Source organism: Oryctolagus cuniculus, chromosome 13 (genome assembly GCF_051225735.1).
Source record: "Oryctolagus cuniculus isolate XC-2025 breed Fujian yellow rabbit chromosome 13, ASM5122573v1, whole genome shotgun sequence".
NCBI lineage: Eukaryota > Metazoa > Chordata > Mammalia > Lagomorpha > Leporidae > Oryctolagus > Oryctolagus cuniculus.
In genome coordinates this window covers 1,261,063-1,287,369 of record NC_142879.1, presented here as the reverse complement: position 1 = coordinate 1,287,369, position 26,307 = coordinate 1,261,063, and the positions used below count along the sequence as shown (strand labels likewise).

General features: G+C 66.5%; 1 protein-coding gene across 3 annotated transcripts in view; it reads right to left on the bottom strand.

The window, feature by feature from the left end:
- The window catches only part of LAMC2 (laminin subunit gamma 2), a 41,653-nt gene extending 18,148 nt beyond the window's left edge, over positions 1–23,505 (bottom strand). Inside the window, exons 1-11 of one of the 3 annotated variants that reach the window (XM_051841414.3) lie at positions 23,368–23,505; positions 22,920–23,127; positions 9,369–9,557; positions 8,076–8,211; positions 5,692–5,790; positions 4,445–4,581; positions 3,859–3,981; positions 2,846–3,035; positions 1,951–2,063; positions 554–772; positions 7–189 (exon numbers count right to left, since the gene is read on the bottom strand). In XM_051841414.3, coding sequence (XP_051697374.2) covers positions 7–189; positions 554–772; positions 1,951–2,063; positions 2,846–3,035; positions 3,859–3,981; positions 4,445–4,581; positions 5,692–5,790; positions 8,076–8,211; positions 9,369–9,557; positions 22,920–22,995 — 1,465 coding nt within the window. In that variant the 5' untranslated portion in view covers positions 22,996–23,127; positions 23,368–23,505. Of the gene's footprint in view, positions 1–6; positions 190–553; positions 773–1,950; positions 2,064–2,845; positions 3,036–3,858; positions 3,982–4,444; positions 4,582–5,691; positions 5,791–8,075; positions 8,212–9,368; positions 9,558–22,919; positions 23,132–23,367 lie in introns of those variants that run through there. The other 2 variants (XM_089311961.1, XM_051841416.3) reach the window with 2 other exon arrangements.
- Between the last annotated feature and the right edge of the window lie 2,802 nt (positions 23,506–26,307).

The following is a 26,307-nucleotide window of genomic DNA, read 5'->3' as shown; positions in this document are numbered from 1 at the left end:
GCTCACCCGCGGCCCCCGGCGGGCAGCTGCTGCACACCACCTCCTCCGTCTCCGGCATCACCGAGCAGCCGAGCCCATCGGGACACGGGCAGGGCTTGCAGCTGCGGGGGTCCTGAGGGTCATTGTAGAAGCCGGCGGGGCAGTCGGCGCACTCGATGGTGGGGTTCTCGTCCCCCGCGTAGCAGTCCCCTGGGGCAGAGGAGCGAGCAGGTGCCCATCAGCACGGACCACTCGCGGGGCCAGGGCAGAAAGGCAGCCTCTCTTTCTAGAATGTTCCCCAAAGAGCCCGAGCACCGGCACTCAGCTCTCCCGGCCCAGCCGCAGGTCTCGTCCTCGCTGCCCTGACATCGTAACAGCTGGCGACCTTGACGCCATCCTCTCCCTGACCGCTCCCCCCCAACTCTGATCCCCCCCCAACTCCTGTGACGCAGCCCAGCGCCCCGCCCCGCGCTGAGCCCTGCAGCCTCTTCTTGGCACCGGGCACCTTTCCCACACCCCTGCGGTATTCCAGGTGACCCCAGCCGGCCACCCCGCCAGCTGTCACCCCACTCACCTGTGTCGGGATCGCAGGCCCCGCCCCCTGGGCAGCTACAAGGAACACAGGTACCGAAAGGCCCCAGCCCTGCGGCGTCTCTCTTGTAGCCAGAAGCGCAGTCCTGGCAGAACTGGCCCCTGTACCCGGCTGGGCACACGCACTGCTCCACCCAGGGCGCAGGGGCTCCAGGGACGGGGCGGGCAGAAGTCAGGGTCACGTTGTCGAGGTACCCGGTGCCTGCAGCACAGAGGACAGGTTGTGAGCGGCCGGGCCGGGCAGGCCTCGCTTAGGGCTTTTGTGTTTCCTATCAGAGGCAGGCGGCGCTCGCCAGGCCGGGTGCGGGGGGCAACTGCCCCCAGAGGCAGGGACGCACTGGGCTGGGTGCTGGGGGCGCCTGCCCCCAGAGGCAGGGGTGCACTGGGCTGGGTGCGGGGGTCAGCTGCCCCCAGAGGCAGGGACGCACTGGGCTGGGTGCCGGGGGCGGCTGCCCCCAGAGGCAGGGGGTGCACTGGGCTGGGTGCCGGGGGCGGCTGCCCCCAGAGGCAGGGGTGCACTGGGCTGGGTGCAGGGGGCGGCTGCCCCCAGAGGCAGGGGTGCACTGGGCCGGGTGCGGGGGGCGGCTGCCCCCAGAGGCAGGGGTGCACTGGGCCGGGTGCAGGGGGCGGCTGCCCCCAGAGGCGGGGTGCACTGGGCTGGGTGTCGGGAGCGGCTGCCCCCAGAGGCAGGGGTGCACTGGGCTAGGTGCCGGGGGCGGCTGCCCCCAGAGGCAGGGGTGCACTGGGCTGGGTGCTGGGGGCTGCAAGGGCTCGGGGCTCTGCAGCTGGAGGGCCAGGGTTGGCCCCGGCGCCACCCTCGCCAGCCGTGTGGGTTTCCTCCTCCCTGGCTGCAGACGCGGGGTCACAGGGGTGCCTGCGTTTCTTGCGAGAACTAACGGAGACGACGCATGGACCACAGCTCCTGGAGCAGGGGAAGGCTTGGCTGTTGGTTACCAAACACCTTTTCACTTCCTGCCGTGACGGCTGCACCGGCGACACGGAAACCGTGCGTGTGGCCGAGCCTCCTCTACGTGAGGGCTACGGAGCTGGGGGCAGCTCTGGCTGGAAAGTGCAGCAGGAGCACCCAGCGTGCGGGGTTCAGGAGGGGACAGACGGGATCCCGGGGAGGCGCAGACAGACACGTGCTCCTCCCAGACAGGCCTCGCCCTCCCCCGCTAAGGAAACGTCTTGCGTCCCCCCAGCCCACCCCGTGCCGGCCTGTTTCTAGAGAGACTTAGGAGCATCTCCTAGGCCCTAGAACCCTGACTGCATCAGACTCCCCATCGGCACCGTCAGGAGGGCTGGCTGCTCCGAGCCCCCACCCCGGAGAGCAGAGCCAGGGGCACCGAGGGCGGGGGGGGGGGGCGCTCGGCCACTCACTGTATTCTCCGTACGTGGCTCGGATTCGGAGCGCCGTGAGGTTCCGCAGCAGCCGCCTGTACTCAAAGTAGCTGAGCTGGGGGCTCCAGTGACTGCTGGGGTGTTCGCTTAACCTGCACGATCGAAAGCCAGTCTCAGCCCTGGCCGCCACTCCTCCCTCCCACACAGGCTGTGCCCGCGCGCAGGGGAACAGCCCGGCTCCAGGCACGGGGGAGGGCGGCCCCATGGGGGGTGGGGGGCACCCCGGCCAGGGCGGGCTGGGCCCAGGGTCCTGCTGCCCCAGCACGGCTGCTCCCAAGGGCCACACACGCCCCTCCACTCACGCATGGGGGCCGCCTGACGCCACTCGGTCTCAGCCCACACCTGCGGCGGCTCCCCCTGCAGAACGAGGCTCTTTCCGAGAGCGCGCACGGCAACCCCGCCGAGGCCACAGTTGCGCAGTGTGCATTCGCGTCTCCCAGCCACGCAGCCGCCCCAGACACCAGTGCTCACGGACAGCGGCCCCTGGGCAGGGTCCGCACCGGACCCCGAGCTCTCGGGACGCACGGTGCCGTGTCCCGTCCTGGGGGTAGCGCGCCCTCCCCAGAGACACACACAGGCCCCGAGACGGCACCCCATTCGCACTCGGCCCCTCGGAGTGCAAAACTGCCTGGGGCCACTGCAAGCCTCTCTCCTTCTCTACCGGGGGCGGCTGCTGGCATCACTCAGGCCTCACTGCCCAGCCGAGCCCCCCTGCGTCTCAGGCCCTGATGACTCTGCCGCTGTCACCCGCTCATCCAGGCCTCGCGTCTGCAGCCTCCACTGACCACACCGCCCAGCCAGGGCCGCACCACCAACCAGGCAGCAGCACTGCCACCACACGTGGCCGTGTGACCCCCTCGGGGTCTCCCCTCACCTGAACACGTACGTCCTGGTGACCCCGCACGGCAGCGCCTTGCCGCGTGGCATCAGGGGAGCTGTGACCCGCAGCCCGGCACCTTCCAGGATCACGTCGTGGGCAGACGGCTGCCTGCCCCCCCGGTCCACACGGTAGTCGAAGGACAGCCTCTGCCCGTAGCTCACCTGTTGGTTCCCAAGGAACTTGGCTACGGGAGAGAATTTTACAAGAGCGGCATCAGCGGTGCGAGTTTCCGCGAGCGAGGGGGCTTCTGCCTCGGCCCGCCTTCCCTCCTGTCCAGCCCCGAAGCACCCTGTGTGACCCTGGCCGTGCCACCTGCCGTGGGCCATGACGGCTAGGCCACTCCATCTGTGAGAGGGTCACAGTCACGGCGCAGCCCGGGCACGGAGGGACACGTGGGGCCCTGGCTGCCACAGCAGCAGCGCCCCCGTCAGGTGAAGCCCTGCAGCGCACAGGGTGCCTGTGAGGAGAACTTCTCTGCTCCCGGCTGACGGCCCAGGGGACTGGGGATGGAGGCCACAGTCACCACCCAGCCGGCACTGGCACGGCCCAGGGGACTGGAGACGGAGGCCACGGGCACCACCCGGCTGGCACTGGCACAGCCCAGGGGACTGGAGATGGAGGCCACGGGCACCACCCGGCTGGCACTGGCACAGCCCAGGGGACTGGAGATGGAGGCCACGGGCACCACCCGGCCGGCACTGGTGCACTGCTGGGGATAGGGGAGTGCGTCCAGTTCTCCCCAGGGCCTCCCCTAAGGCCCGAGTGTGAGAAACGCTCTGCTTGGCTTTTGCACCCGCCTCTCCGGGGACCCACAGCTCCAGGTTTCCTGCCCCAATGGGCAGCCTGGAAACTTCCATTCGATTCCATAGGCCCCTCCGCCAGGGCCCGCCCCCGAGTCCTGGAGACCTCATCCGGCACAGCATAGACCCCCTGCGTCCTGGAGACGCCTGCCAGACCCACCCCCACCCCACCGCCACAGCACACAGCGCACAGCGTTCCACACGTACCAGGAGCCACGAAATAGATGGGGTCAGTGCGCCGGGCTGAGCTGAACACGTCCCGGTGGTGGGGCGACCACTGGAGCTTCGCGGGAGCCCCATTGCTGTGCACGGCCCTCCAGCCGTCTGCATCTGCAACACGAGCAAACCCTGGGCTCGGGCGCCGGCCCCTCTGTGGGGTGACCACGCCGCACGTGGCCCTCGGCACCCCGGGTGGCCGAGCCCGGCCTCACGTCACCGCGCAGCCTGACTCTCGGTTTCCATCTGCCTGTGTCTCCACCTCCACTGTGTCTGCAGGAAGGGGCCGGCTCGGGGGGCAGGGGGTTCAGAGAGAAGCGTGAAATCAGACACGTGGACCCCCCATGCCGCCAGAGCCCTGGGGCCCCCGGCCCCTGACCCTGCCATGAGCGACAGTGGTCCCGCTGGCGAATGCGGGTCTCATGAAGGCTGCAACCCAAACGCACGGGGACCGGACACAGGAGAGCCACACCCGGCCCCGCCACCCCGGGTTCCTCATCGGCCTCCGCGTCCTCCACACGTCAGGGCAGGCCCGGGCCCCGAGAGGTGACGTGCTTGGAGACGCGGAGGCCCTCACCTCGGGGGAAGGTGGAGGAGACCTCGTGGACGCTGTAGCCCGCCGCGCTGCGGCAGCTGGCCGAGTGCCCGTAGCAGAAGCACTGGGTGCAGCCCTCGGGGTTGTTTGGCTCCAGGTGGTAGTGGCCGGGCCGACACCTGTCAGGGAGTGGGATTAAGAGATCAAAGAAACAAGGTGGGGGAGGGGAGGAGGTGCAAAACCGCACAAGTGTGGGAGGGGGCAGCCGAGCCGTGACAGAGACCAGGAGGGGACTCCCGGGCCGGGCAGGCCAGCGGTCACTGCTGGGGGTGAGTTTTGAATCTAAGAAGGCTCAACTTGGAGCACGCGAGTCATTTCTCCCCAGCAGCCAGGGCCTCGGGAAACAGGCCGGGCGTGCGTCTGTCTGGCGTTCCCTCCGCCCAGGTGGGAGAGGCTGGCCGGGCGCCAAGCAGCCGCATTCTTGTAAGGGCACGAGGCCCGCGCCCGGCCCTCTGCCCCCGCGCTCTGGGGAAGAACAGGGTTTGTCCCCAGGGAGCAGGTGAGGCTCCCAGGGCTGCACCTGCCCCACAGGGCTCAGTGCACGTGCGGCCACACCCCTGCCCTGCGTGCTGCGGTTACACAGGGCCACGTGCTGCTCCGCTGCTCAGACGGGGTTTCTCCCAGCGCCTTAATGAGGCCAGGACTTCCAGTGCATTCCACTTGGGCCTCTGGTGATGAAGGCGACGGCCCGGGGCAGAGAAGGCAGTCAGGCGGGGGCGGGGGCCCGGGGCAGAGAAGGCAGTCAGGCGGGGGTGGGGGGCCCAGGGCAGAGAAGGCAGTCAGGTGGGGGTGGGGGGGCGGGGCAGAGAAGGCAGTCAGGCGGGGGTGGGGGGGCGGGGCAGAGAAGGCAGTCAGGCGGGGGTGGGGGGGCGGGGCAGAGAAGGCAGTCAGGCGGGGGTGGGGGGGCGGGGCAGAGAAGGCAGTCAGGCGGGGGTGGGGGGGCGGGGGCAGAGAAGGCAGTCAGGTGGGGGTGGGGGGGCGGGGCAGAGAAGGCAGTCAGGCGGGGGTGGGGGGGCGGGGCAGAGAAGGCAGTCAGGTGGGGGTGGGGGGGCGGGGCAGAGAAGGCAGTCAGGTGGGGGGGGGTGGGGGCAGAGAAGGCAGTCAGGCGGGGGTGGGGGAGCGGGGGGGCTTCAGCATCCCGAAGCCTAGCTTTTAAGGACAGAGCTGGGGTGAGGCCACCGCGTTTGTCAGGGGTTCCCTCACCCAGAGGCAGGCCACTGCCCACACACCTGTCGCAGCGTTCCCCGGTGACAGCTGGCTTGCAGACACAGCGGCCCGCCTCACAGGACCTGGCGGTGCCAGCGGGGTCACAGTCACACGGGGGGCTTCTGGGAAAGAAGAAGAGGAAGTTTAGGGGCACTTCGCGGCCACACACGTGGAGGCAAACTGCTCTCCAGCAGGGCAGAGCCGGCAGGGCCCCAGGCGCCCCTGCCAAGGACTCCGCTTGGGGCCGGGTCTCATCACAGGGACCTGGGACTCCACCCCTCCCCCGCCCCACCTCCCCCCAGCCCCAGCCCGGCCCCATCAGCCATTTTCCTGCTTCCCTGCCTATGCACTCGCCCACTGTGGACACAGCCTGCTCACAGTTCACGGCTCGTGCCCCGCGTGGGCTTTTGTGCCTGGCTTCCCTCACTTATCACCACACGTGCAAGGCTCGCCCCCGCCGTGCCGGGTGTGGGGACACGTGTGCGTCTGCTGTCCACGGAGGACACTGGAGCTATCATACAAGACGCTGCCATGGTCACCTGCACACGAGTCCTCTTGGACACGTGCCCAGGAGTGGGACTGCTGGCCGGGGCCGGCACGCGGTATTCCAGGTGCCAGCCCGAACGCCCTGCCTCAGCCTCCACTGGCCCTGTCACTCACACTGGCTGCAAGTCACACGTCCACCTCATCCATCCGAAGCCACGCTCCCACCTTTCCCCCTCGGATCTGCTCCCCCCAGACTGCCCGAAGAACCCCTCCCCCAACCCAGAGCACCCGCGGGCCTCCCTCTCCTCGGGGTCCCCGTGGAGGCCGGGTCCGGTCAGGAAACTCCTCCCCCTCCTTTACCCGTTGATCCCACGCCCACCCTCTGGCCTGCTCTCTCCCCTGGACTGATCCGGACCGGGTGACAATCAAGTTTTCAGCATCAGCCGGAGCCGAGCACACGGATACTAAGACCACGGGAACAGCCCCTCCCCAGGAGTGGTGAGGCCAGCAGCTAGGGGACAGCCACGGCACCTGCCAGGCGCAGCCGTGGACAAGACAAAGCCGCGGGGCTCAAGTTCTCTGGAGGAAGCCAAAGAGCAGGGCCAGGGCTGGGGGGGCGGTCTCTGTGAGGAGTGGGGGCGGGGATGCAGCCCTGGGGTCTCTGAGGAAGGACATGTGCTCCAAGCTGGCCAAGGCCATGGTCACTCCCTTGAGGAAGGGAGGGCGCTGCGCCGCTGGGCCTGGCGGGCATGGAGAGACCTGGGCCGCAGAGAACTGGAGGCCCCGGGGGGCTGATGGGGGGTGGGCAGCGCAGGGCTGTGAACACTGGGGACCCCAAGTAGGAGGTAACGGGGTGGGATGAGCAGGGCTGTGAACACTGGGGACCCTGAGTGGGAGGTAACGGGGTGGGGTGAGCGGAGCAGGGCTGTGAACACTGGGGACCCCGAGTAGGAGGTATTGGGGGGGTGGGCAGCGCAGGGCTGTGAACACTGGGGACCCTGAGTGGGAGGTAACGGGGTGGGGTGAGCAGGGCTGTGAACACTGGGGACCCCGAGTGGGAGGTATTGGGGGGGTGGGCAGCGCAGGGCTGTGAACACTGGGGACCCCAAGTAGGAGGTAACGGGGTGGGGTGAGCAGGGCTGTGAACACTGGGGACCCTGAGTGGGAGGTAACGGGGTGGGGTGAGCGGAGCAGGGCTGTGAACACTGGGGACCCCGAGTGGGAGGTATTGGGGGGGTGGGCAGCGCAGGGCTGTGAACACTGGGGACCCTGAGTGGGAGGTAATGGGGTGGGGTGAGCAGGGCTGTGAACACTGGGGACCCCGAGTGGGAGGTATTGGGGGGGTGGGCAGCGCAGGGCTGTGAACACTGGGGACCCCGAGTGGGAGGTAACGGGGTGGGGTGAGCAGGGCTGTGAACACTGGGGACCCTGAGTGGGAGGTATTGGGGGGGTGGGCAGCGCAGGGCTGTGAACACTGGGGACCCCAAGTGGGAGGTAACAGGGTGGGGTGAGCAGAGCAGGGCTATGAACACTGGGGACGATGAGCGCCGGGGCTGGGACAGGGGCGTCTCTCGAGCCCAGCCGCCCTCTCAGCCCCCCCCACACCCACGGCCCTGTGGACTGCGGTCCTTCTCCATCTTCTTCCAGAAAACAAGACAAGGGGCTCAGGAGCTGCAGGAGAGGGGGGCGCCAGCTGCTCCAGGGTGGGGCTGGGACTCGGGCAGAGCGGGAGGAGCCTGGTCCACCCTCACCAACAGCAGTGGGCAGCTTGCTGACCCTCCCTGGCTCAGGCCCCCATGCCGACGTGAGAGCGAGGCCGCCCCACGCCCTTCAGGTCAGCCTGAGTGTGCAGAGCAGGAAGCCAGCGTCACTGCAGGGCCGTGCAGCCGTGCAGGTGACGGCGGCGGGCGCGCATGCTCACCCTGGTCTCTGGTCCTGGCTGCACCCGGCCTCGGTGAGCGTGTGGAAGCCTGGGTGGCACCGGTCGCACCTGTCCCCTGTCACCCCCGGCTTACAGCTGCACCGCCCAGCGCTGTCACACTGGGCCCCGAGAGAACCTGCAACCCCCAGGCAGGGGAGGGGAGAGGAGAGAAGGGAGGGAAATGGGTCATCTCCGGGAGAGCCCCCACCCCCACCCCAGGGAGCTCAATGAACACCCAGGCCTCCCAGGAAGGGCGGGGCAGGGAGGGCGCTCCCCTGTCTGCTCTGCTCTGGCCCCAGCGCTTCGCACAGGAGCTCCCGTAAACACGTGGGCGTCGGGTATGGGGGCGTCCCTCCTCCACGGGGCAGGGATCTCTGGAGCCCACTGCTCCAAAATCCGCTCTGACTCAGTCCTGCAAGCGCGTGCTGGGCGGCCAGGCTCTGCAGGGCACCCGGCTTCAGTGACTGCCGGCGAGGTCGTGTGGCCAAGGGGACGTGGCAAGGCCAGCTGGACCCGGAAACCTGCGCTCGGGAAGCTCTCAGACTCGGACACAGGACCCGAAGACTCGGCGCGGAGCTGAGCGAACCTGACACACCCAGCAGGAGCCGGCTGGGGGGCCTGGGAGGACCCTCCCAAGCACACTGTACCCACAGCTCCACTCCAGGGAACCTGCCCGCCTTCGCATTCTTCCAGCTGCCGCTAAAAACTCGCTCCTCGTAATAAGGCGAGTGATGCCTGCTATACCACTAATGGATTTCTAGAAGTAACAGTGATGCCTGCTATACCACTAATGGATTTCTAGCAGTAACAGTGTCAAGTTGAGGCCTCAAGAAACAAACCCAGCCCGCCTACAGAGCGACCTCCCTACCCATTAATGTTTCACTCTTTGCCTGCACCCATCTGTGCACACCCAACACCTGCTCTGGCTGCAGCCCCAGCGTCTCCTGGGGGCACACAGCCGCCAGGTGCTCCTGCTGTCTCCCCAGCAGAGCCGCGGAGCACAGGAGCACATCCCCCCCCCCCCACGGGCAGAAGACTGCGGAGCGGGGAGGAGCGACCCCTGTAACAGCACAGCCGGCTCTGTCCCTGGGCCGTCTGGGGGCGGGGAGGGGTGCCACTCTCAGGACTCCAGCCAGCAGCCCCCGGGGCGCCAGCTGCTTCCAGCTCCGCGGACACCCCGGAACCTGCAGCCCCCTGGGAGCTGCTGTGGACGCGGGTGACTCCCAGTGGCCCGGGGTCGGCCAGCCCGCCCCCCACTTCTCTTTCACTCTCCTGCTCCCCCGTTCTCTCTACCTGTGGGGTTGCAGCCGCAGGGCAGGCAGCGGTCCCCGTCTCTGGGCCGGTAGAACCCCTCCCTGCACCTCTCGCAGTGGGCGCCGTCCGTGTTGTCTTCGCAGTCCAGGCAGCGGAAGCCACTGCCCGTCTGTCGGTGCAGCTCCTGGTCGAAGATGCACCGCCGGGCCCGCCCGTTGCACTCACACACTGCGTGGGACCGGAGAGACAAGTCAGAAAGAACAATCGGAACAACGGCCTGGATTCCCGTTGTGACCCCGAGAGCCAGCGAGGGCTCCTGTGAGGCCACTTCACCCGGGACGGGGCTGGGGGCGGTAAGCTGCACCACACTGAGACCGCCAGGGTCCCAGAAGCAGCTGCCCCCCAGGACAGGGCTGCCAGACCGCCCAAGCCTCCAGAGAAACCGGACGAGTGAAATGAGATGTTTTCCAGTGGAAACTCCCGGTTTACAAATCTGCAAGGAATTCATTTAAAAAAAAAAAAAAAAACCTGTGTGATTCCACACACCAAGAACACTGGCTGGAGAAGACCCCGGCACAGCAAAGGTGTCACCGTGCAGGCACAACACCCATCCCCCAGCGAGAGTCGGGGCCGGGAGCCGCTTCCCCCGACGTCAGAGGGAACGGTGGTGCCAGGATACGGACAGGTCGCACAGAGACTGTGGTGGCTCGGCCAGCAGGGAGCGCGGGAAGACCCAGCGTGGTGGCTGGAGCCCGGCGGACTCGGAACCAGTTCTAGTCCCGGCTCACAGGACAAAGACCGGGCCCTGAGGTTAAAGGATCTGGAGGAGCCTGGCGCTCCGGTGAAGTGGGCCAAGCTGCCACGTGACGCCAGCATCCCATATCGAATTGCCAGAGGGAGTCCGGGCTGCTCTGCTTCTGATCCGGCTCCCGCTAATGCCTGGGAAGGCAGTGGAAGGAGGCCCACGTGCTTGGGCCCTGCACCCACGTGGGAGCAGATGGAGCTCCCGGCTCCTGGCTCCGGCCTGGCCCAGGTCAGGCTCCTGCGGCCACCTGGGGAGTGAGCCAGCGGATGGAAGCGCTCTTTCTAGCTCGCTCGCTCTCTCTCTCTCATTCTAGCTCTCTCTCTCTCTTTCTCTCTCTGCGTGTGTGTGTGTGTGTGTGTGTGTGTGTTGCTCTACCTTTCAAATAAATAAATAAAGCTTTAAATAAAAACATGAGAGAGTTGAACCAAAAACCAACGCTGGGCAAAGCACTTCAACTTCCTGGGCGCTGATTCACTCACAGAGAGCAGCTCACCCCACGGCCCTCACCGACACCAAACGCCTTTGTCTGAGCCGTCCCAGCCTCTTGCTCGGGAAAACTCAGCACAGAGAGGGAGCGTGGCTGGACGGCTGACCTCATAGCTCAATCCACACCCCCAGGCTGGACCCCGTGGACGGCTGATCTCACAGCGCTCGATCCACACTCCCAGGCTGGACCCCGTGGACGGCTGACCTCACAGCTCAATCCACACCCCCAGGCTGGATCCATGGACAGCTGACCTCACAGCTCAATCTATTCCCAGGCTAGACCCTTTGGACAGCTGACCTCATAGCTCGATCCACACTCCCAGGCTGGACCCCGTGGATGGCTGACCTCATAGCTCGATCCACACTCCCAGGCTGGACCCCATGGACGGCTGACCTCACAGCGTTCAATCCACACTCCCAGGCTTCCTCACGGAACCAGGCCAAGCTGAGGCTCTCCCGACACACGCCCGGGAAGCCTTGGCTCGCTGTGTGCGCTCATCTCCAGAGCACAGCTGGTGTCGAGTTCATCGAGACGCAACCTCACTGTCCTTTCATACCGCCTGCCCCAGCCCACCCGCCATCCCCCTGCTCCAGGGCTCCGCTCTGAAGAACTGGGTGTTGTGACTTTAAGCCCACAGCCACGTGGTGCCCACTGCAGCTCCAGCAGGGCAGACCCCAGCGGCGGCCCCAGACCCTGCCCCGCAGGCCGTGCGGCTGAAGGCCCGGCCTTGCTGGCTGCAGTGAGCGACGCGTGGGCCGAAGGCCGCCCGGGCTACAGGAGCTGGGCACGCCAGGAGGACGCTCTGTCTCCAGCCTTGCTGAGCCCTGCACTTAGCGCAACAGAGAGCGTTCCGATGTGCCCACCTGCAGAACCAGCGGCTCTCCACACACAGCCCCCCTTCCCATCGCTGCCAGACACCTGAGCCAAGTCCAGACCAGCTTCCCTGAAACTGGCCACTGCTCCTTCCCACCACTGGAAAAAAGTTGAACATTCGGGGTTCTAGAACATTCCCGCAAACGGGCTGAATAAACGGGGTGAAACACAGGTGGTGCTGGGGCCACTTCCTGAGCCTCCACTCCCCCTGGCACAGCGCAGGCACACCGGGGACTCCACCGGAACAGCACTGGCCGGGAGCAGGGGGACGCGGGCTGGGGCGATGCTGCCAAAGACGGGTGACGGGCAAAGCCCACCGCAGCCGGCGCCTCCGCCCGTTTCCTAAAGAGACAGAGACTGGCTTCCTGCTTCCTGATTTTTAAGCATCGGCCAACGGTTTTTAAAGTTTCTTTTGAAACCAGGTAGATCTGCACACGCGGCCACGCACTGCTGGCAGGAAAAGCCCACCTAGCGCTGGACGGAGAGAGTGCCCGAGCCCTGGCACACACCGCAGCAGCACCACCATTCCCGCCCGTCCTCCCCTCACCTGCTCACCCCTCCCAGTGCACTCCACACAGCACCTGCCCCAGGGCACCTGCCCCAGGGCTCCCCGCTGCCCCCTGAGCGCCCCCCATGTTTACCCACCCTGTACAGTGCACAGCACCTGCCCCAGGGCACCTGCCCCAGGGCTCCCCGCTGCCACCTGAGCGCCCCCCATGCTCACCCCCCCAGTGTACAGCACACAGCACCTGCCCCAGGGCACCTGCCCCAGTGCTCACTGCTGCCCCCTGAGCTCCCCCCATGCTCACCCCCCCCCAGTGTACAGCACACAGCACCTGCCCCAGGGCACCTGCCCCAGGGCTCCCCGCTGCCCCCTGAGCGCCCCCCATGATCACCCCCCCAGTGTACAGCACATAGCACCTGCCCCAGGGCACCTGCCCCAGGGCTCCCCGCTGCCCCCTGAGCGCCCCCCATGTTTACCCACCCTGTACAGTGCACAGCACCTGCCCCAGGGCACCTGCCCCAGTGCTCACTGCTGCCCCCTGAGCGCCCCCCATGCTCACCCACCCTGTACAGTGCACAGCACCTGCCCCAGGGCACCTGCCCCAGGGCTCACTGCTGCCCCCTGAGCTCCCCCCATGCTTACCCACCCTGTACAGTGCACAGCACCTGCCCCAGGGCACCTGCCCCAGGGCTCCCCGCTGCCCCCTGAGCGCCCCCCATGGCGCCCACTGCCAGCGCACACTGCACAGCACCTGCCCCAGGGCACCTGCCCCAGTGCTCACTGCTGCCCCCTGAGCGCCCCCCATGCTCACCCACCCTGTACAGTGCACAGCACCTGCCCCAGGGCACCTGCCCCAGGGCTCACTGCTGCCCCCTGAGCTCCCCCCATGCTTACCCACCCTGTACAGTGCACAGCACCTGCCCCAGGGCACCTGCCCCAGGGCTCCCCGCTGCCCCCTGAGCGCCCCCCATGGCGCCCACTGCCAGCGCACACTGCACAGCACCTGCCCCCTGGGAGGGCTGAGGGTGTTTGACAAGCAAAGGGGCAGGCGGTCAGGAGACCCGGATGTGTCTCAGTCCGTGTGTCCCCACGTACCTGGCCTTGCCCTAAAGACACAGACTTCCAGCAGTGGGCTTTCTCCCAGCCCCCAGGCGCCGGCTCTGCAGGAGGCCTCAATTAGAGCATCCATCAAGGGGCCTGCGCTGTGGCCACTCTGCCTGCAGTGCCTGCATCTGCTGTGGGCGCTGGTGCGAGTCCCGGCTGCTCCACTTCCGACCCAGCTCTCTGCTATGGCCTGGGAAAGCAGCCGAGGATGGATCAAGTGCTTGGGCCCCTGCACCCATGTGGGAGACCTGGAAGAGGCTCCTGGCTCCTGGCTTTGGCCTGGCCCAGCACTGGTTGTTGTGGTCATCTGGGGAGTGACCCAGTGGATGGAAGACCTCTCTCTCTCTCCCTCTCTCTCTCTCTGTATCACTGCCTTCCAATTGAATCAACTTTGAAATAAACACACACACACCTACATTTGCTGCTGCTTCCTTGCCCCCTTCTTGTAACTCCCTCCCCAGGCCCCTCAGCGGTGGCTCTCGGGTCCAACCCCCGCCCCGCCTTCTTCCCCCCCTGCTGTCCCTGGCCGGGGAGCTGCGTCCACTCCGTAAACACTGCTTAGCAGCTCTCGGACCTCACGAGCCGCGAGATTCCAAAACAGGGCAGCGGTAAGGTTGTGTTTTGCGTCCCTTTGGTTCGTCAGCGGCCTCTCCTGTGCACGTCTCCCCATTTCAGCAGAGCAGGCGTGGGCCTGGGACCTGCCTCAGCCAATACAGGAGCAAACCCCGTGGGAGCCCAGGGGACAGCAGGGGTCCCCGAGTTCCGGGTGCCAGGTCCACTGTCGGGCCGGGCCCCTCAACTCCCCAGATCTCCCGGAAACCGGGGCTGTTTGCGCGGCCAAAGGAGGCGACTCATCAAGTTCACCGGTGCCTGGTCAGCACGTCTCGGGCGAGATCTGAAGCGTGGGTGGTGCCCGGCGGCCCTCAGGCACTCATTATCATAACCACCACGGCGCCCCTGGCCCCTGGCGGGCCCACAGGCGCCTCTTAGGCAGGCTCCCCGCGCCCCCTGCCAGACACGGATCAAAGGGGCGCGGTCCACCCACCAGGCAGCGCCGCAGAGCCTGGCGACTTGGACAGGTCGGGGCAGGCAGCGAGGGGCCCAGGCTGCTTCCAGCTGAGCCGAGCCAGGCCCAGGCGTGGAAAGAGGCAGACAATCCTCCCCAGGGCTGCGCTCAGGGCGGGGCCCTGGGATGAGCTCCCGTGAGGCAGTCCCAGGGCTGCAGGAACGTTTTGAGCGAGGTAAGTGATGCGCAGAAATGTTAGCCATGGGCAAACGCGTGGCCTTTGTGTCCAGGCAGACGCCAGCCTGAAATGCGCTTGGGGGCTCCGCCCCGTGACCTGCAAACTCCTGGTGCGGCCAGCGCCCAGGCGGCAGGGAGCCGCTTGGAGACACAAACCCCGCTCCCCCCGCAGCCTGGCCCCACACCCGCCCGTCGGCGCTGTCCCCCGACTTCCTGTCCTGTTCACGGCCCCCAGAGGAGCCCCTCCCTCGTGGCCTCTGCTGCCGTCCCATCTCTCAGTGTGCCCACTGCGGCCGAGCTGGCTTGAGGCCAGGACTGTGGGCTGGGTGGAAGGGGAGGGATGAAGCAGGAGGGAGGCAGGGAGGAGGGGACACGGGCAAGAGTCTGAACACCCAGAGCCCCCCAGAATCCCGGGACCACTGGGAATCTCCCCAGCACAGCGCACACAGGTTTCACTGTCTACATCGTGGCGTTCAGTGTCACACACACAGACGGGCAGGCAGGGACAGGAAGAGACGGGGAGGGGGCGCCCCTGGGGGATGCTGCACCCCGCAGGTGACGACTCCCCACGGGACCGCTCCCTGCACCCCGAGCTGCCAGTCCTCCCCCGACGGGAGCACAGGCAGCACACCTGGCCGCGGTGGGACGACCTCAGGGCCCAGGAATCCGAGCGTCCTGTCTGAACCTGTGGCTGCCGGCGCTCCTGCCTCCCAGCCGCGTGGGGCTCACCCGAGTCTGAGAGCCAGGAGGCGACATCACGCTGTCTGCAGCGTGCACGTGGAGGCCACGCTCAGTCCTCGCCCTCCTGCCCCTTCCCGGCCCCTCCCGTCCGTGCTAGGGCGGCGCCCACCCAGCCCTGCCCAGCGGCGCCCCCCCGCCCCGCCTGGGGCAGGAGCAGCCTAGCTCTGCCCAGGACCCCCGGAGAGCTGCCCGTCCAGATCCCGCCCTCAGCCCAGTCACGCCTTCCCTCCAACCGGACATCCCAAAAACGGGAAAAACTCTGAACGCAACTATGGGCGTCCTGGACTGGCTGCGCTGTCTGTCCCGTCTCCCTGTATCCTGTGCGACATGAGGGTTCCCCCACCCATCGCTCCCCGCACCACACACCGCGTCCATCCTCCCTGCAGCCACTGCGACCGCGCCCACCCCACAGGTCCCCGTGGAACATGGCACCCATTGCTGTACCACCACCACGCCCACCCCGCACGCACCCCGCGTCTAGGCAGAACCCCAAACGCAACCCTCTGCGCACCACGCACCACGTCCATCCCCGCAGCGTCCGGGCAGAACTCCGCACCACACCCCGCATCTGTCCCCGCAGTGTCCGGCAGAACCTGCACGTATCCCTCCACGCACCACGCACAGTGTCCATCCCGCCGCGGCCACTGCGCAACCGCATTGTCCGGGCAGAACCCCGCACCGCATCCGTCCCCACAGTGTCCGGGCAGACCCCCACACGCATCCGTCCCCACAGTGTCCGGGCAGAACCCCGCACCGCATCCGTCCCCACAGTGTCCGGGCAGAACCCCGCACCGCATCCGTCCCACAGTGTCCGGGCGGACCCCCACACGCATCCGTCCCACAGTGTCCGGGCAGAACCCCACATGCATCCGTCCCACAGTGTCTGGGCAGACCCCCACACGCATCTGTCCCACAGTGTCCGGGCAGACCCCGCACCGCATCCGTCCCACAGTGTCTGGGCAGACCCCCACACGCATCCGTCCCACAGTGTCTGGGCAGACCCCCACACGCATCCGTCCCACAGTGTCCGGGCAGACCCCCACACGCATCCGTCCCACAGTGTCCGGGCAGACCCCCACACGCATCCGTCCCACAGTGTCCGGGCAGACCCCCACACGCATCCGTCCCACAGTGTCCGGGCAGACCCCCACACGCATCCGTCCCACAGTGTCTGGGCAGACCCCCACACGCATCCGTCCCACAGTGTCCGGGCAGACCCCCACACGCATCCGTCCCACAGTGTCTGGGCAGAACCCCGCACCGCATCCCTCCACGCACCGCACACCACGCAGAGCGCCGCAGCGTCCCCACACTCCGCACTGCTTGACCCAGGCCTCCTGCGCCCCGCAGTCGGCACCCGCTCCCGGGCCACCTTCCCCTCCTGCCCGTGGTCCCCTCGGCCTCCCGCGACGCCTCCACTTCCCCGCAGCTCCCTGTCCCCCTTTGCGAAGGCAGAGCAGTGCGGTGGAGCGGGAGCCGAGGGCCAAGGTGCCAGGTGGCCGCCCCTCCTGGTTTGCGCAAAGAAGTGAGGCTAAAATGTGGCCCTCAGGCGGTGCTGGAAACCGTTGTCTGCGTCCGAGCCGCAGGACGGGCAGCCCTTCTGCCTCACGCCCCGGCCACGGCACCTCGTGTGTGCGAGAGGTCAGCGGGGAGGCGCCGTGCCTGGCACAAGAGGAAGAGGGGGGCTGCGAGCGCTCCTGGAAACCCGGGCGCGTCGGTTCCTGCAGGGGCGCCCTGGGAGATCTAAGTAGCTCCCTCTTCCCCTGAGTTCTTAAATCGTTTTTACAAATACTCAAAGTGCGCTTTACTTAGGAAAGCGGGTGCACCTGCCACCCCTCGGTGCGATCAGAGCCACTGGAAGTTACGTGCTCAAGACGAATGTTTGTTATATTAATAATCACCAACAATAAATATTATCATGTGATTATGAAAGTGTTTATAGTTTTTTTTTTTTTTTTTAAAGAAGGCGGATTAGAGAGAGAGGGAGAGCTCCCACCCACTGGTTCTCTCCCCAAATGGCTTCAACAGGCAGGGCTGGGCCAAAGCCAGGAGCCAGACCTTTGTCTCCCTGGGTGCAGGGGCCGAGCACTTGGGCCATCTTCCGCTGCTTTCCAGGCCATGAGCAGGGAGCTGGATTCTAACGGGTGCCCACATGGGATGCTGGCACAGCAGGTGGCATCGTCGACTGCTAGCTACAACGCCAGCCCCAAAAGTATGTTCTAGACTTAAAACCTGCTGCCCGGGGTCTTTCCTTCCAGGGTTTCGGGTTCCTCGGTGTGGATGAGGGCCTGGAAACAGGATCTGAACGTTCCAACACCTGCTTCCAGCTCCATGTGAGGGGCGTCACCGTGGGTCCCTAAGTAGAACAGGACGCCTGATACAGTGCTGCCCTGGCTCCACAGAGCCAACACAGCCGGAGCCCCCAGCACTGGAGCCCCCGGGCCGTCCCTGCCCAGCGCACCTGCTTTGGGGCTGGAGCCCCCTGGGCCGTACGCTGCCCGGGGACGACCACTCTCGCGGTGTCTCTCTGCCTTTCAAACGAATGTGGGCCAGTAAACTTCCACATAAAGAATGAGCAGGTCAGAAAGCCTGGTAGCTGGCGTGACCACAGAGGAACAAGAGCAGGAACCAGGAGTCCGAACAAACAAAAAGGAAACCGGTTCGTTCAAAACGCTCCGGAGAGCGTGGCGCAGTCGAGGCGGCTCCTCCGTAACCTCCACCTGTGTTCCGCCGGCTCCTTAGCAACGAGGCCGCGCCGAGCTGGTGAGCAGCCGGCGCTGAGCTCGGAAAAATGCACTGACGGGCTCCGAGGGGCCCGGCCGCCTTTGTTTGCCCACAGAGAGAAGGAAGGGCCCTCCAGAGAGGGGGCGCGGACGAGGAGACCACCGGGGCGGGGACAGAGGCCACGTCTCAGCCGCCAGCCAAGCTCGCTCCCTTCCTGCCGCTCACAGGTTCCGCGGGGCACAGAGCCGGGACCTCGGGCTCTGTGGACTCACTGAGATCAGAACCCTGTTCCAGCGCCGGCCTCCCCTCCCCCCAGCGAGGCGGCCGTGGGCAGGGGCGGCGCCCACACACCCGGAGCTCTGGCTGAGGGGCCCAGACTCCAGCGTTACCTTTATTTATCCTGGACGCGTGGATCTCCACGTTTGGGGGAAAAATGTGGCAGAATCGCTCCCCACGACTGGCGCCGTGGACGAGTGACCCTCAAGTTCAGCTGCAGGCACCTGCCCCGCCGGCACGGGGCTGGGGCTTCTGTGCAGGAGCCCGCCCGGAGGCCCCGCTCCCGGCGGTTGGGACAGGGCTGGGCTCCAGCAGGCCCAGTGTGTCAGGCACAGAGGGTGGCTGCAGTGACACAGCCACGCGGTGGGGCAGGGCCAGACGTGCGGAGCTGGCTGCTCCTCCACCGTCGTGGCCCCGGCTCCTGTCTGCAAATTCCCACTGCGCTGCTTTTGAGGTCTGGGGCGTCTCACGGATGCCCGAAGCGGCAGGTGGAGTCTGGGCCCCAAGCCATCAGGACAGGGGTGCCTCCCACCCGCTGCTTCCGTGACTGCCGCTCAGGGCACCACGTGTTTGTCCAGGGCGGGGCCGGGAAGACGGACAGTCGCCTGCACGCACAGAGGCCTCAGCCTGGGCTCTGGACGGGACCCAGAGGTGACCTCACCTGCCCGCGAGTGACTCAGCCGCCTGCTCACCTGGGCCTGTGACTAACGTGCCGATTCCAGACTCCACACGGGTCTGGGATAGATACGTTAGGTCTTGTCCTGGCAAACTTCCCCAGGAGAAGCGAACGTCGGCAGGAAGGAGAACCCAGGCTCAGGACGCCCCAGCGCTGCGGCCGCCTGCCCGACGTCCCCAGGGACACGACTGAGTGACATCCCTCAGCTCCTGGGACGGGGAGGCGCCCACCGAGACCCCCACGGGCACGGCCACATTGCTGCCTCCTGCACGCGCTTGGACGAACAGTGGAGCCTGTATTTTACCAAGTTTATCCCTCGGGGGGAGGATCATATTTAAGCCCCTTCACCATGTCACACATCTGGGGCCAGGGTGGTGGCACAGAAGTGCAGCAGGGTAAGCCACAGCCTGCAGGGCTGCATCCCATATGGGCGCCGGTTCGAGTCCCGGCTGCTCCACCTCTGATCCAGCTCCTGTTGTGGTCTCGGAGAGCAGTAGAAGATGGCCCAAGTGCTTGGGCCCCTGCACCCGTGTGGGAGACCTGGAGGAAGCTCCTGGCTCCTGGCTTCGGCCTGGCCCAGCCCCAGCCGGTGAGGCCATTTGGGGAGTGAACCTGTGGATGGAAGATTTCTCTCTGTCTCTCCTTCTCTAATTCTGACTTTCAAATAAATAAATAAATCTTTTTAAAATGTTATATATTAGATATTTTATATAGGGTACATTCTCAATTCTGTCATTTATTTTATTTATTTTTTCTTTTTTAAGATCTGCTTTATTTATTTGAAAGGCAGAGTGACAGAGAGTGAGAGGCGTGGGGAGCGAGATCTTCCATCCACTGGTTGACTCCCGACTTTATTTAAAAGGAACCTGGGGAAGGTCCAGTAAGCTGGGAAGCCTCAACCGAGGTGCTGGGGCCACGGGGCTCTCACGGCTCCCACGTGGCACAGTGGCACAGGGCGAGCGCGGCGGCCGCCGTGAAGGCGTTCACAGTAGTTTTGCTGAGAACCCAAAATGCATTTCAAGATCACTTTTAATTTTAAAGCCTCAAAAAATGTATTTAATTCGATCTGAGAGAGCGCTCCGCTCCCAATCGCTGGTTCACTCCCCAGCGCCCGCGATGCCCAGGACCAAAGCCGGAGCCAGGAACTCAACTCAGGTCCCCCATGCTGGCCGTGTCCAGTGTGGACACGCGGAGATGGAGGGACAGCTCGCCCCAGTCCCACGGCGCAAGCGACAGGGCCGGGATCTGAGCTCAGGCCACCGCAGCAGAAGCTGGGGGGAGGGGAGGGTGATGGCCAGGAATCCTCTCCTCCCAGCGCTGGCGCGGGGCAGAGGCCTGGTTAGTGACAGATCCACCATCCCCTGCGTGCGCCCTGGGGACCCCCAAGCTCTGCCGTCCCCCAGGCTCCTCCTGCCCTTTGTCAGTGTCCTTGCTCTGCTCCCCGAACCCCAAATCCCTCAACTCCAAAACCCACAGTGCAGCCATCACGAGAACGTGGGCGTCTCTGCTTCTCCAGCCTCCCGGGATCCCGCCGCACTCCCCCAGCCTCCCACGGTCCCGCCCCCGCTCCTCTCCCCCCCAGCCTCCCGGGGTCCCGCCCCCCTCCTCCCCCCCCCTCCTGCGGTCCCGCCCCTGCCCCCCCCCCCCCCGCCTCCCGGGGTCCCGCCCCCGCTCCCCCAGCCTCCTCTCCCGTCCTCAGGCCCCAGGGGCGTCACGTGGAATGCATGCCACACACCCCCTCCAGCTGGACGACGACTCCTAGTTTCCCCACTGCACCCGACCCCAGGCCTGTGGGATCAGCAGTCTTCCAACCTTGTCGTCCTAACCTTCCCGAGATCCGCTCTGCCCGCGGCTTCCCCAACACCAGAGGCATCTTTCATGTGGACGGCAGCACCAGGCCCTGCTGGACTCCAGCGAGGGACCTTCTAAACCATGATTCCACTCACGCTCACCCCGGTCTGCAAAGCATCCCCTCTCCGCGGCTCACAGGGCACCCCCCAGCACGAGCCCAGCACCGGGCCTTGCCCCTCCCCACACACAGCAGGTGCACAGCCACGTCGCCGCCTCCACCACGACTGCCCGGCAGCCACAGGGCACAGCCCGCGCCCAGCCAGAGCTGCTGAGGGAGCCCCGATCTCCGGTGTCTGCGCTCAGGGGCCCCTGGCCGCTGGCTTCCGACTTGAAGGAAGCGGGGTGTCTAAGGTGCTTCACCATCCTGCAGCGACTCCACAGGGCTGCAGCATCCGACTGCCGCGGCCTGGCAGGTGGCTGCGGAGCCTGGAAGTTTCCAAGACGGCACCAGCGAGGGAAGAGCCAGGCCTGAGGCCAGGCCAGCTGATCAGACCACACGCATGACCACACGTGCGACCACAGGAAGTGACACCCCCGCCCGGGGCTCCCCGAGCATGTGCAGCCCCAGGGCCCTCAGCTGCCAATGGGGTCCCACACGTCGCAGCGTCCAGCAGTGGACAGCGGCATGCACGGTCACTGACCCCCAGCACGCATGCCCAAGCTGACCCGCCCTTGTGCAGGGAGCCCTGCCGAGGTGCCCGGCGGGCTGAGCTGGTCAGATGGCGGGCAGCGGGCTAGTTCACTGGGCCAGGCGCCGATGTGCAGCCGTGGCTGCCTCCAACGCTAAAGGTTTGTAGCTATCCCTTGTTATTTTAGCCCAGGGACCCCAGGCGTCCAGGCCCAGAAGCCGGCTGTCTCTGCCAACAGTGGCCGCCTGAGCACCTGGCCACGGACGGCTCCTTCCTTGCTGACACTGGCGACTCTCGTAGTGTTGGGCTGTCTCCCACCGGCCAGGGACGACTCGGACCAACCCCAAGGGAATCCAGCCGACAGGACCACACCTGGTTTTTATGTACGTTTTTTACTATTTTCTCAAACTGGGATATTTAAGCACACGTGACGTATGATGTGTTCACACGCAGTGAACCAGTGACAGAGGCGAAGCAAAGAACACACGAGAAACCTCGCCCGTGTCCTGTGTGTGCACGCGTGGGGCCTGGGGCCCACGCCTGACCCCTCGCTGGTGGTCAGGAACGGTGGCGTGAACACAGGTTGGTTCTGAGGCCGTGGGAGACGGGCCCCCAACAGCGCTCGACCCAGGGCAGCCCCCAGCCACACGCGCAGTGTCGGAAGCAGGTGCACACGGGCATCACCTCACGCGCACACAGGCACACGTGTGGGACTATGTGGCTCTCGGCCTGGGACTATGGAGACGACCGCGGAAAAGCCATCGAAGCCAGAGCAACATAAACACGGAAGTCCAGCGCCATTCTGAGGGCAGGGATCCCCGGTAGCCAGGGCAGGGTGGACGGCCGCTGTGCGTGCTCCCAGCCGCCCAGCACACAGCCAGCAGCCAGGCTCCCAGTGTTCTGTGTACATGATCCTGACTTCGGGGGACGCCAGGTGCGACTACGGCCTCGCGTGGCAGTGCCACGGGGGGAATGCCACGTGGAGACCGGCACTGCCAGTCTCTCAGAGCCGCAGAAGCGTGATGGGAGGGGTCCTGGGTCCAGTCGCAGGACACAGTCGCGTCCCCCCAAATCCCTGAGCCAAACACACACTGAGAACGCCTCGCCAGCGCGGCGCCCCGACACGGGGCATGGGTGGAGGAGGGAGAGCGGGGAGGAGCAGCTGAGGTGCAGAAGACCCCGGCTCGGCGCCTGTCGGCCTCACTTAGAGCTCCGGCCCCCGCGGGTATCTCCTTTGCACTCACTTCTGCAGGCCGAGGGCCCAGAGGGGGCACCAAGGAGGTCGGGACCACCGGGGTCCTCAGAGGGCCAGGGCCTGGCCGCTCACCTGCCCCGGGGCCACTCTCCTGCCCACTCTCCTGCCCGGGGGCCCTCACCTACCCACTCTCCTGCCCTGGGGGCCCTCACCTGCCCACTCTCCTGCCCTGGGGGCCCTCACCTGCCCACTCTCCTGCCCGCGGCCCTCACCTGCCCACTCTCCTGCCCTGGGGGCCCTCACCTGCCCGGGGACTCTCACCTGCCCACTCTCCTGCCCTGGGGGCCCTCACCTGCCCACCTGACTGCAGCCGCTCACCTGCCCGGGGGCTCCCCCCTGCCCCGGCTCTCACCTGCCCCGGGCTCCCCCCTGCCCCGGCTCTCACCTTCCCGGGGGCTCCCCCCTGCCCCACCTGTCTCACCTGCACTCCCCGACGAGGCGCGGGCTGCGGGCAGCAGCGTGAGGCACAGGCAGCAGTACAGCCAGAGCGCGGGCATGGCCGGCTCCGTCCGCTCCGTCCGCTCCGTCCGCGGCGCCTCCTCTTCCCCGTCAGTCAGCTGGTTTTATCTGCGCCTCGGCCTGACTCAGTCCCGACAGGAAGACGGCCGCGTTCCGAGTGACTCACGCACCTGTGGGCGAGGCGCGGCCCAGCCTCCCGGCGGGCGGGCTCTGCGCTGAGGGCGGCACCTGCGCGCCGCCGCCCCCTCTGCGGGTGGTCCCGGCCCGCACCGCCCGCGGCCCCCGCCCGGGGCAGCGCAGAGCCCGCGGGGGAGCGCCTGGGGGTTCTCCGGGGTGCAGCCCCCGCCCCCCGCCGCGCGGCCCCAGCGCCGCCCTCTCCGCCCCACCCTCCCGGGCCACTTCCGGCTCACCTGGGCTTGCGGCCTGGGCCGCCCCCTGCGCCCCCCACAGGTCTCTGGACTCGCGGGAGAAAGGGGGCGCGGAGCTGGTGTCCCGGCGACACCCTGGCACCCTGCTCCCGCCCTGCTCGGCCGGCGAGTGAGGACCGCCCGCCCCGCAGGTCCCACCTGGTCCTGCCCTCAGTGCGGAGGCCGAGGTGGAGACCTGGGAAGTCCCACCCGGGCCTCCCTCCCGGGCCAGCAAGGCCTCCAGACGGGGCTGGGCCGGCCAGGGACACGCGGACCGCTCCAGGCGGCGGGGATTTCCACGCCGCCCCCACGCCCGGGCACCGCCCAGGCGTCTGCGGCTCGTCCACTCTGCCCGGAATCCCCCCCAGGCCCTGCGGAGGCCGCTCCCGGAGGCCGGGGCCAGCTCCTGCGGGGTTCTGCTCGCTGTGGGGGCTGAGCCGGCCCCCTGCAGAGCAGGGGCGGGGGGGGGGGGGGTGACCTGCACAGGGTGCCGTCGGCCACCACAGCGCTAGTGCTTGGGTCTGCCATCGCCCTGGGACATGAGAAGAGCAAACACACGGAGTCCTGGCTGGGGCCAGCTGTCGTGGCACGGCCACGGGAACAGCCACTTGAGTCCAGCTGCTCCACGTCCAGTCCAGCTCCCTGCTCATGAGTCTGGGAAGGCAGTGGAAGATGGCCCAAGTGCCTGGGCCCCTGCACCTACATGGGAGACCCGGATGGAGTTCTGGGCTCCTGGATCGCCTGGCCCAGCCCGGGCCATTGCAGTCACTTGTGGAGTGAACCAGCGGGATACAAGATCTCGATGTCTCTCTCTCTCTCTCTCTCTCTCTCTCTCTCTATAACTCTGCCTTTCAAATAAACTAATTAATGATTAAAAAGCAAGGCCCTTAGACACATGAACGTCTTCATCTAGACAACCCTGTGGACCGCGGGCCCCAGTCACGTCCCCGTTCTACAGCTGAGAGCACGCGGGCGCGGAGAGCACCACGCTCTAAGGGGCAAGGCCAGGTCCCAGAGCCGGGCAGCCCGGCCTCGGCCACAGGCGCTCTGTGGGTGACCTGGCACAGACGGGTGGCACGCTGCACGCCCAGGTTGTCTATCTGCAAACACCCCCCGAGGCCCGGGCCGGGAGCAGCAGGTGGGCAGCAGGAGCCCCTGCCCTGGCCAGCAGCAGCCGTCTCTGTGTGGACAAAACGTGTCCAGCGGGCACCGTCCCGCCTTCCTGTCCCTACCTCCTACTCCCTCGCCGTGGCCTCCTCACCTCCAAGCAGCCCCCACCCCCCTCCCCGCTCAGGGCCACATCCACCCCTGCGACTCTAACATTCCAGGGCCTGCAGTGCCCTTAGCTTCCTCCGAGTCTCTGTGTCTCCATCTGTGAAATGGGCCAACAGAACTCTTACCTAGCAGTGCAGATGGGGAAATAAAGAGGTTAGGACCCATCTGGAGCCCGGGACGCACCAGGCGACTGTGGCTGTGAGAGCTGCTGCCAGCGCTGTCCCGGCTAAGCCTCCATCAGCCGCCCTGGCTGGAATCCGTGAAATACCACAGGATGGGAGGTCTGCCTGGAATCCGTGAAATACCACAGGATGGGAGGTCTGCGCCACGTCTTTCTTTTTTTAATTATTTATTATTTATCTTGAAGGCAGAGTGACAGAGAAGGACAGAGATCTTTCTTCCGGGAGAGTGACTCTCCAGACAGGAGCCAGGAGCCAGGAGCTCCCCCAGGGTCTCCCATGGCGGGGCAGGGGCCCGAGCAGCTGGGCCACCCTCTCTTCCCGGGCTGGGCATTAGCACGAAGCTGGACTGGAGGCGCGGGGCAGCCGGGACGCACGCCGGGACTGCCGAGAGGGGCCGGGGGTCCCTGCGCCAGGCTGCCTGCCCTGCCCCTGCTCCAGCGCCCCCCTGATTGGTTATTGAATCGTAGCATGAAGCTTCTGGGAAACTGGCCTAATCCGGGCTCGTGTCGGTTCCTGGCGTTAACTGGGGGGTGGGGGTGGGGGTGGGGGTTAATGGGTTTGCATTTTTCCTGTGTGTTGGGGATTTCCTTCGTGTCCAGGAGGCCTTGCCCAACGAGTCACAGTTTTTGCCTTTGGCTTCACTTAAGGCAGGTTTGGGATTTGGTGGTTCAGGGCGCGCTGAGGTAAGATGGAGTCAGTGTATTCCCACGGCTAACTTCTCTGCTTTAGAAAATCAGCCAACACCTTGCGCCTTTCCCCGCGGCCCCAGGCCCTCTTTCCTCCCCCACATCCCGGCAACGCTCAGCGCTGCCACTCAGCAGGACAGAGGGACAAACCCGAGTGCAGAGCCCGGGGCCCGCGGGCCCTGCGCCCAGTCGAAGGCCAAGGACGGGTTCCAGGCAGCCCCCTCTGTGTGCATTTCAGAAAGAGGGGCCACGCGGGGGCGGGGCGGGGGTGAGGCCGGGGGCACGGGGGGGGGGCGGGGGCGGGGCGGGGGCGTGGCAGGCTCTGCCCTGTCGGTGAGAGTCTGAACCTCAGTGTGGCCGAGGAATGGAACGTCCACTGCAAGTGACGGAGGCGGCTCCGGATCAGGCGCCCCTCAGCGAACGCCCAACACGGAGAGCTTTCCTGAAACTGTCTGCTGCTTCAGCAGTGCTCGGGTTCAGGCGGTGGCCACGACTCCAGGGCGCCGCGGGCCGCTCAGCACACGGCCCCAGGGCCTGCACTGCCAGCCCCAGGAGTGCCTGGGCCCCGCACCCCCACCCCGGGGAGACCTGGAGGAGCTCCTGGCTCCTGGCTTCAGCCTGGCCCAGCCCAGGCTGCTGAAGCCCTCTGGGGGTGGCCCAGCAGGTGGAAGTGTGTGCGTGTGTGTGTGTCCATGTGTGTGCTCCTCTTGCCCTCGCTGTAACTGCCTTTCAGATACATACGTAAGTAAGCCTCGTGCACGACCCCCCCCCCCGACAGTGGTCTGCTCTGGGAATTCTCG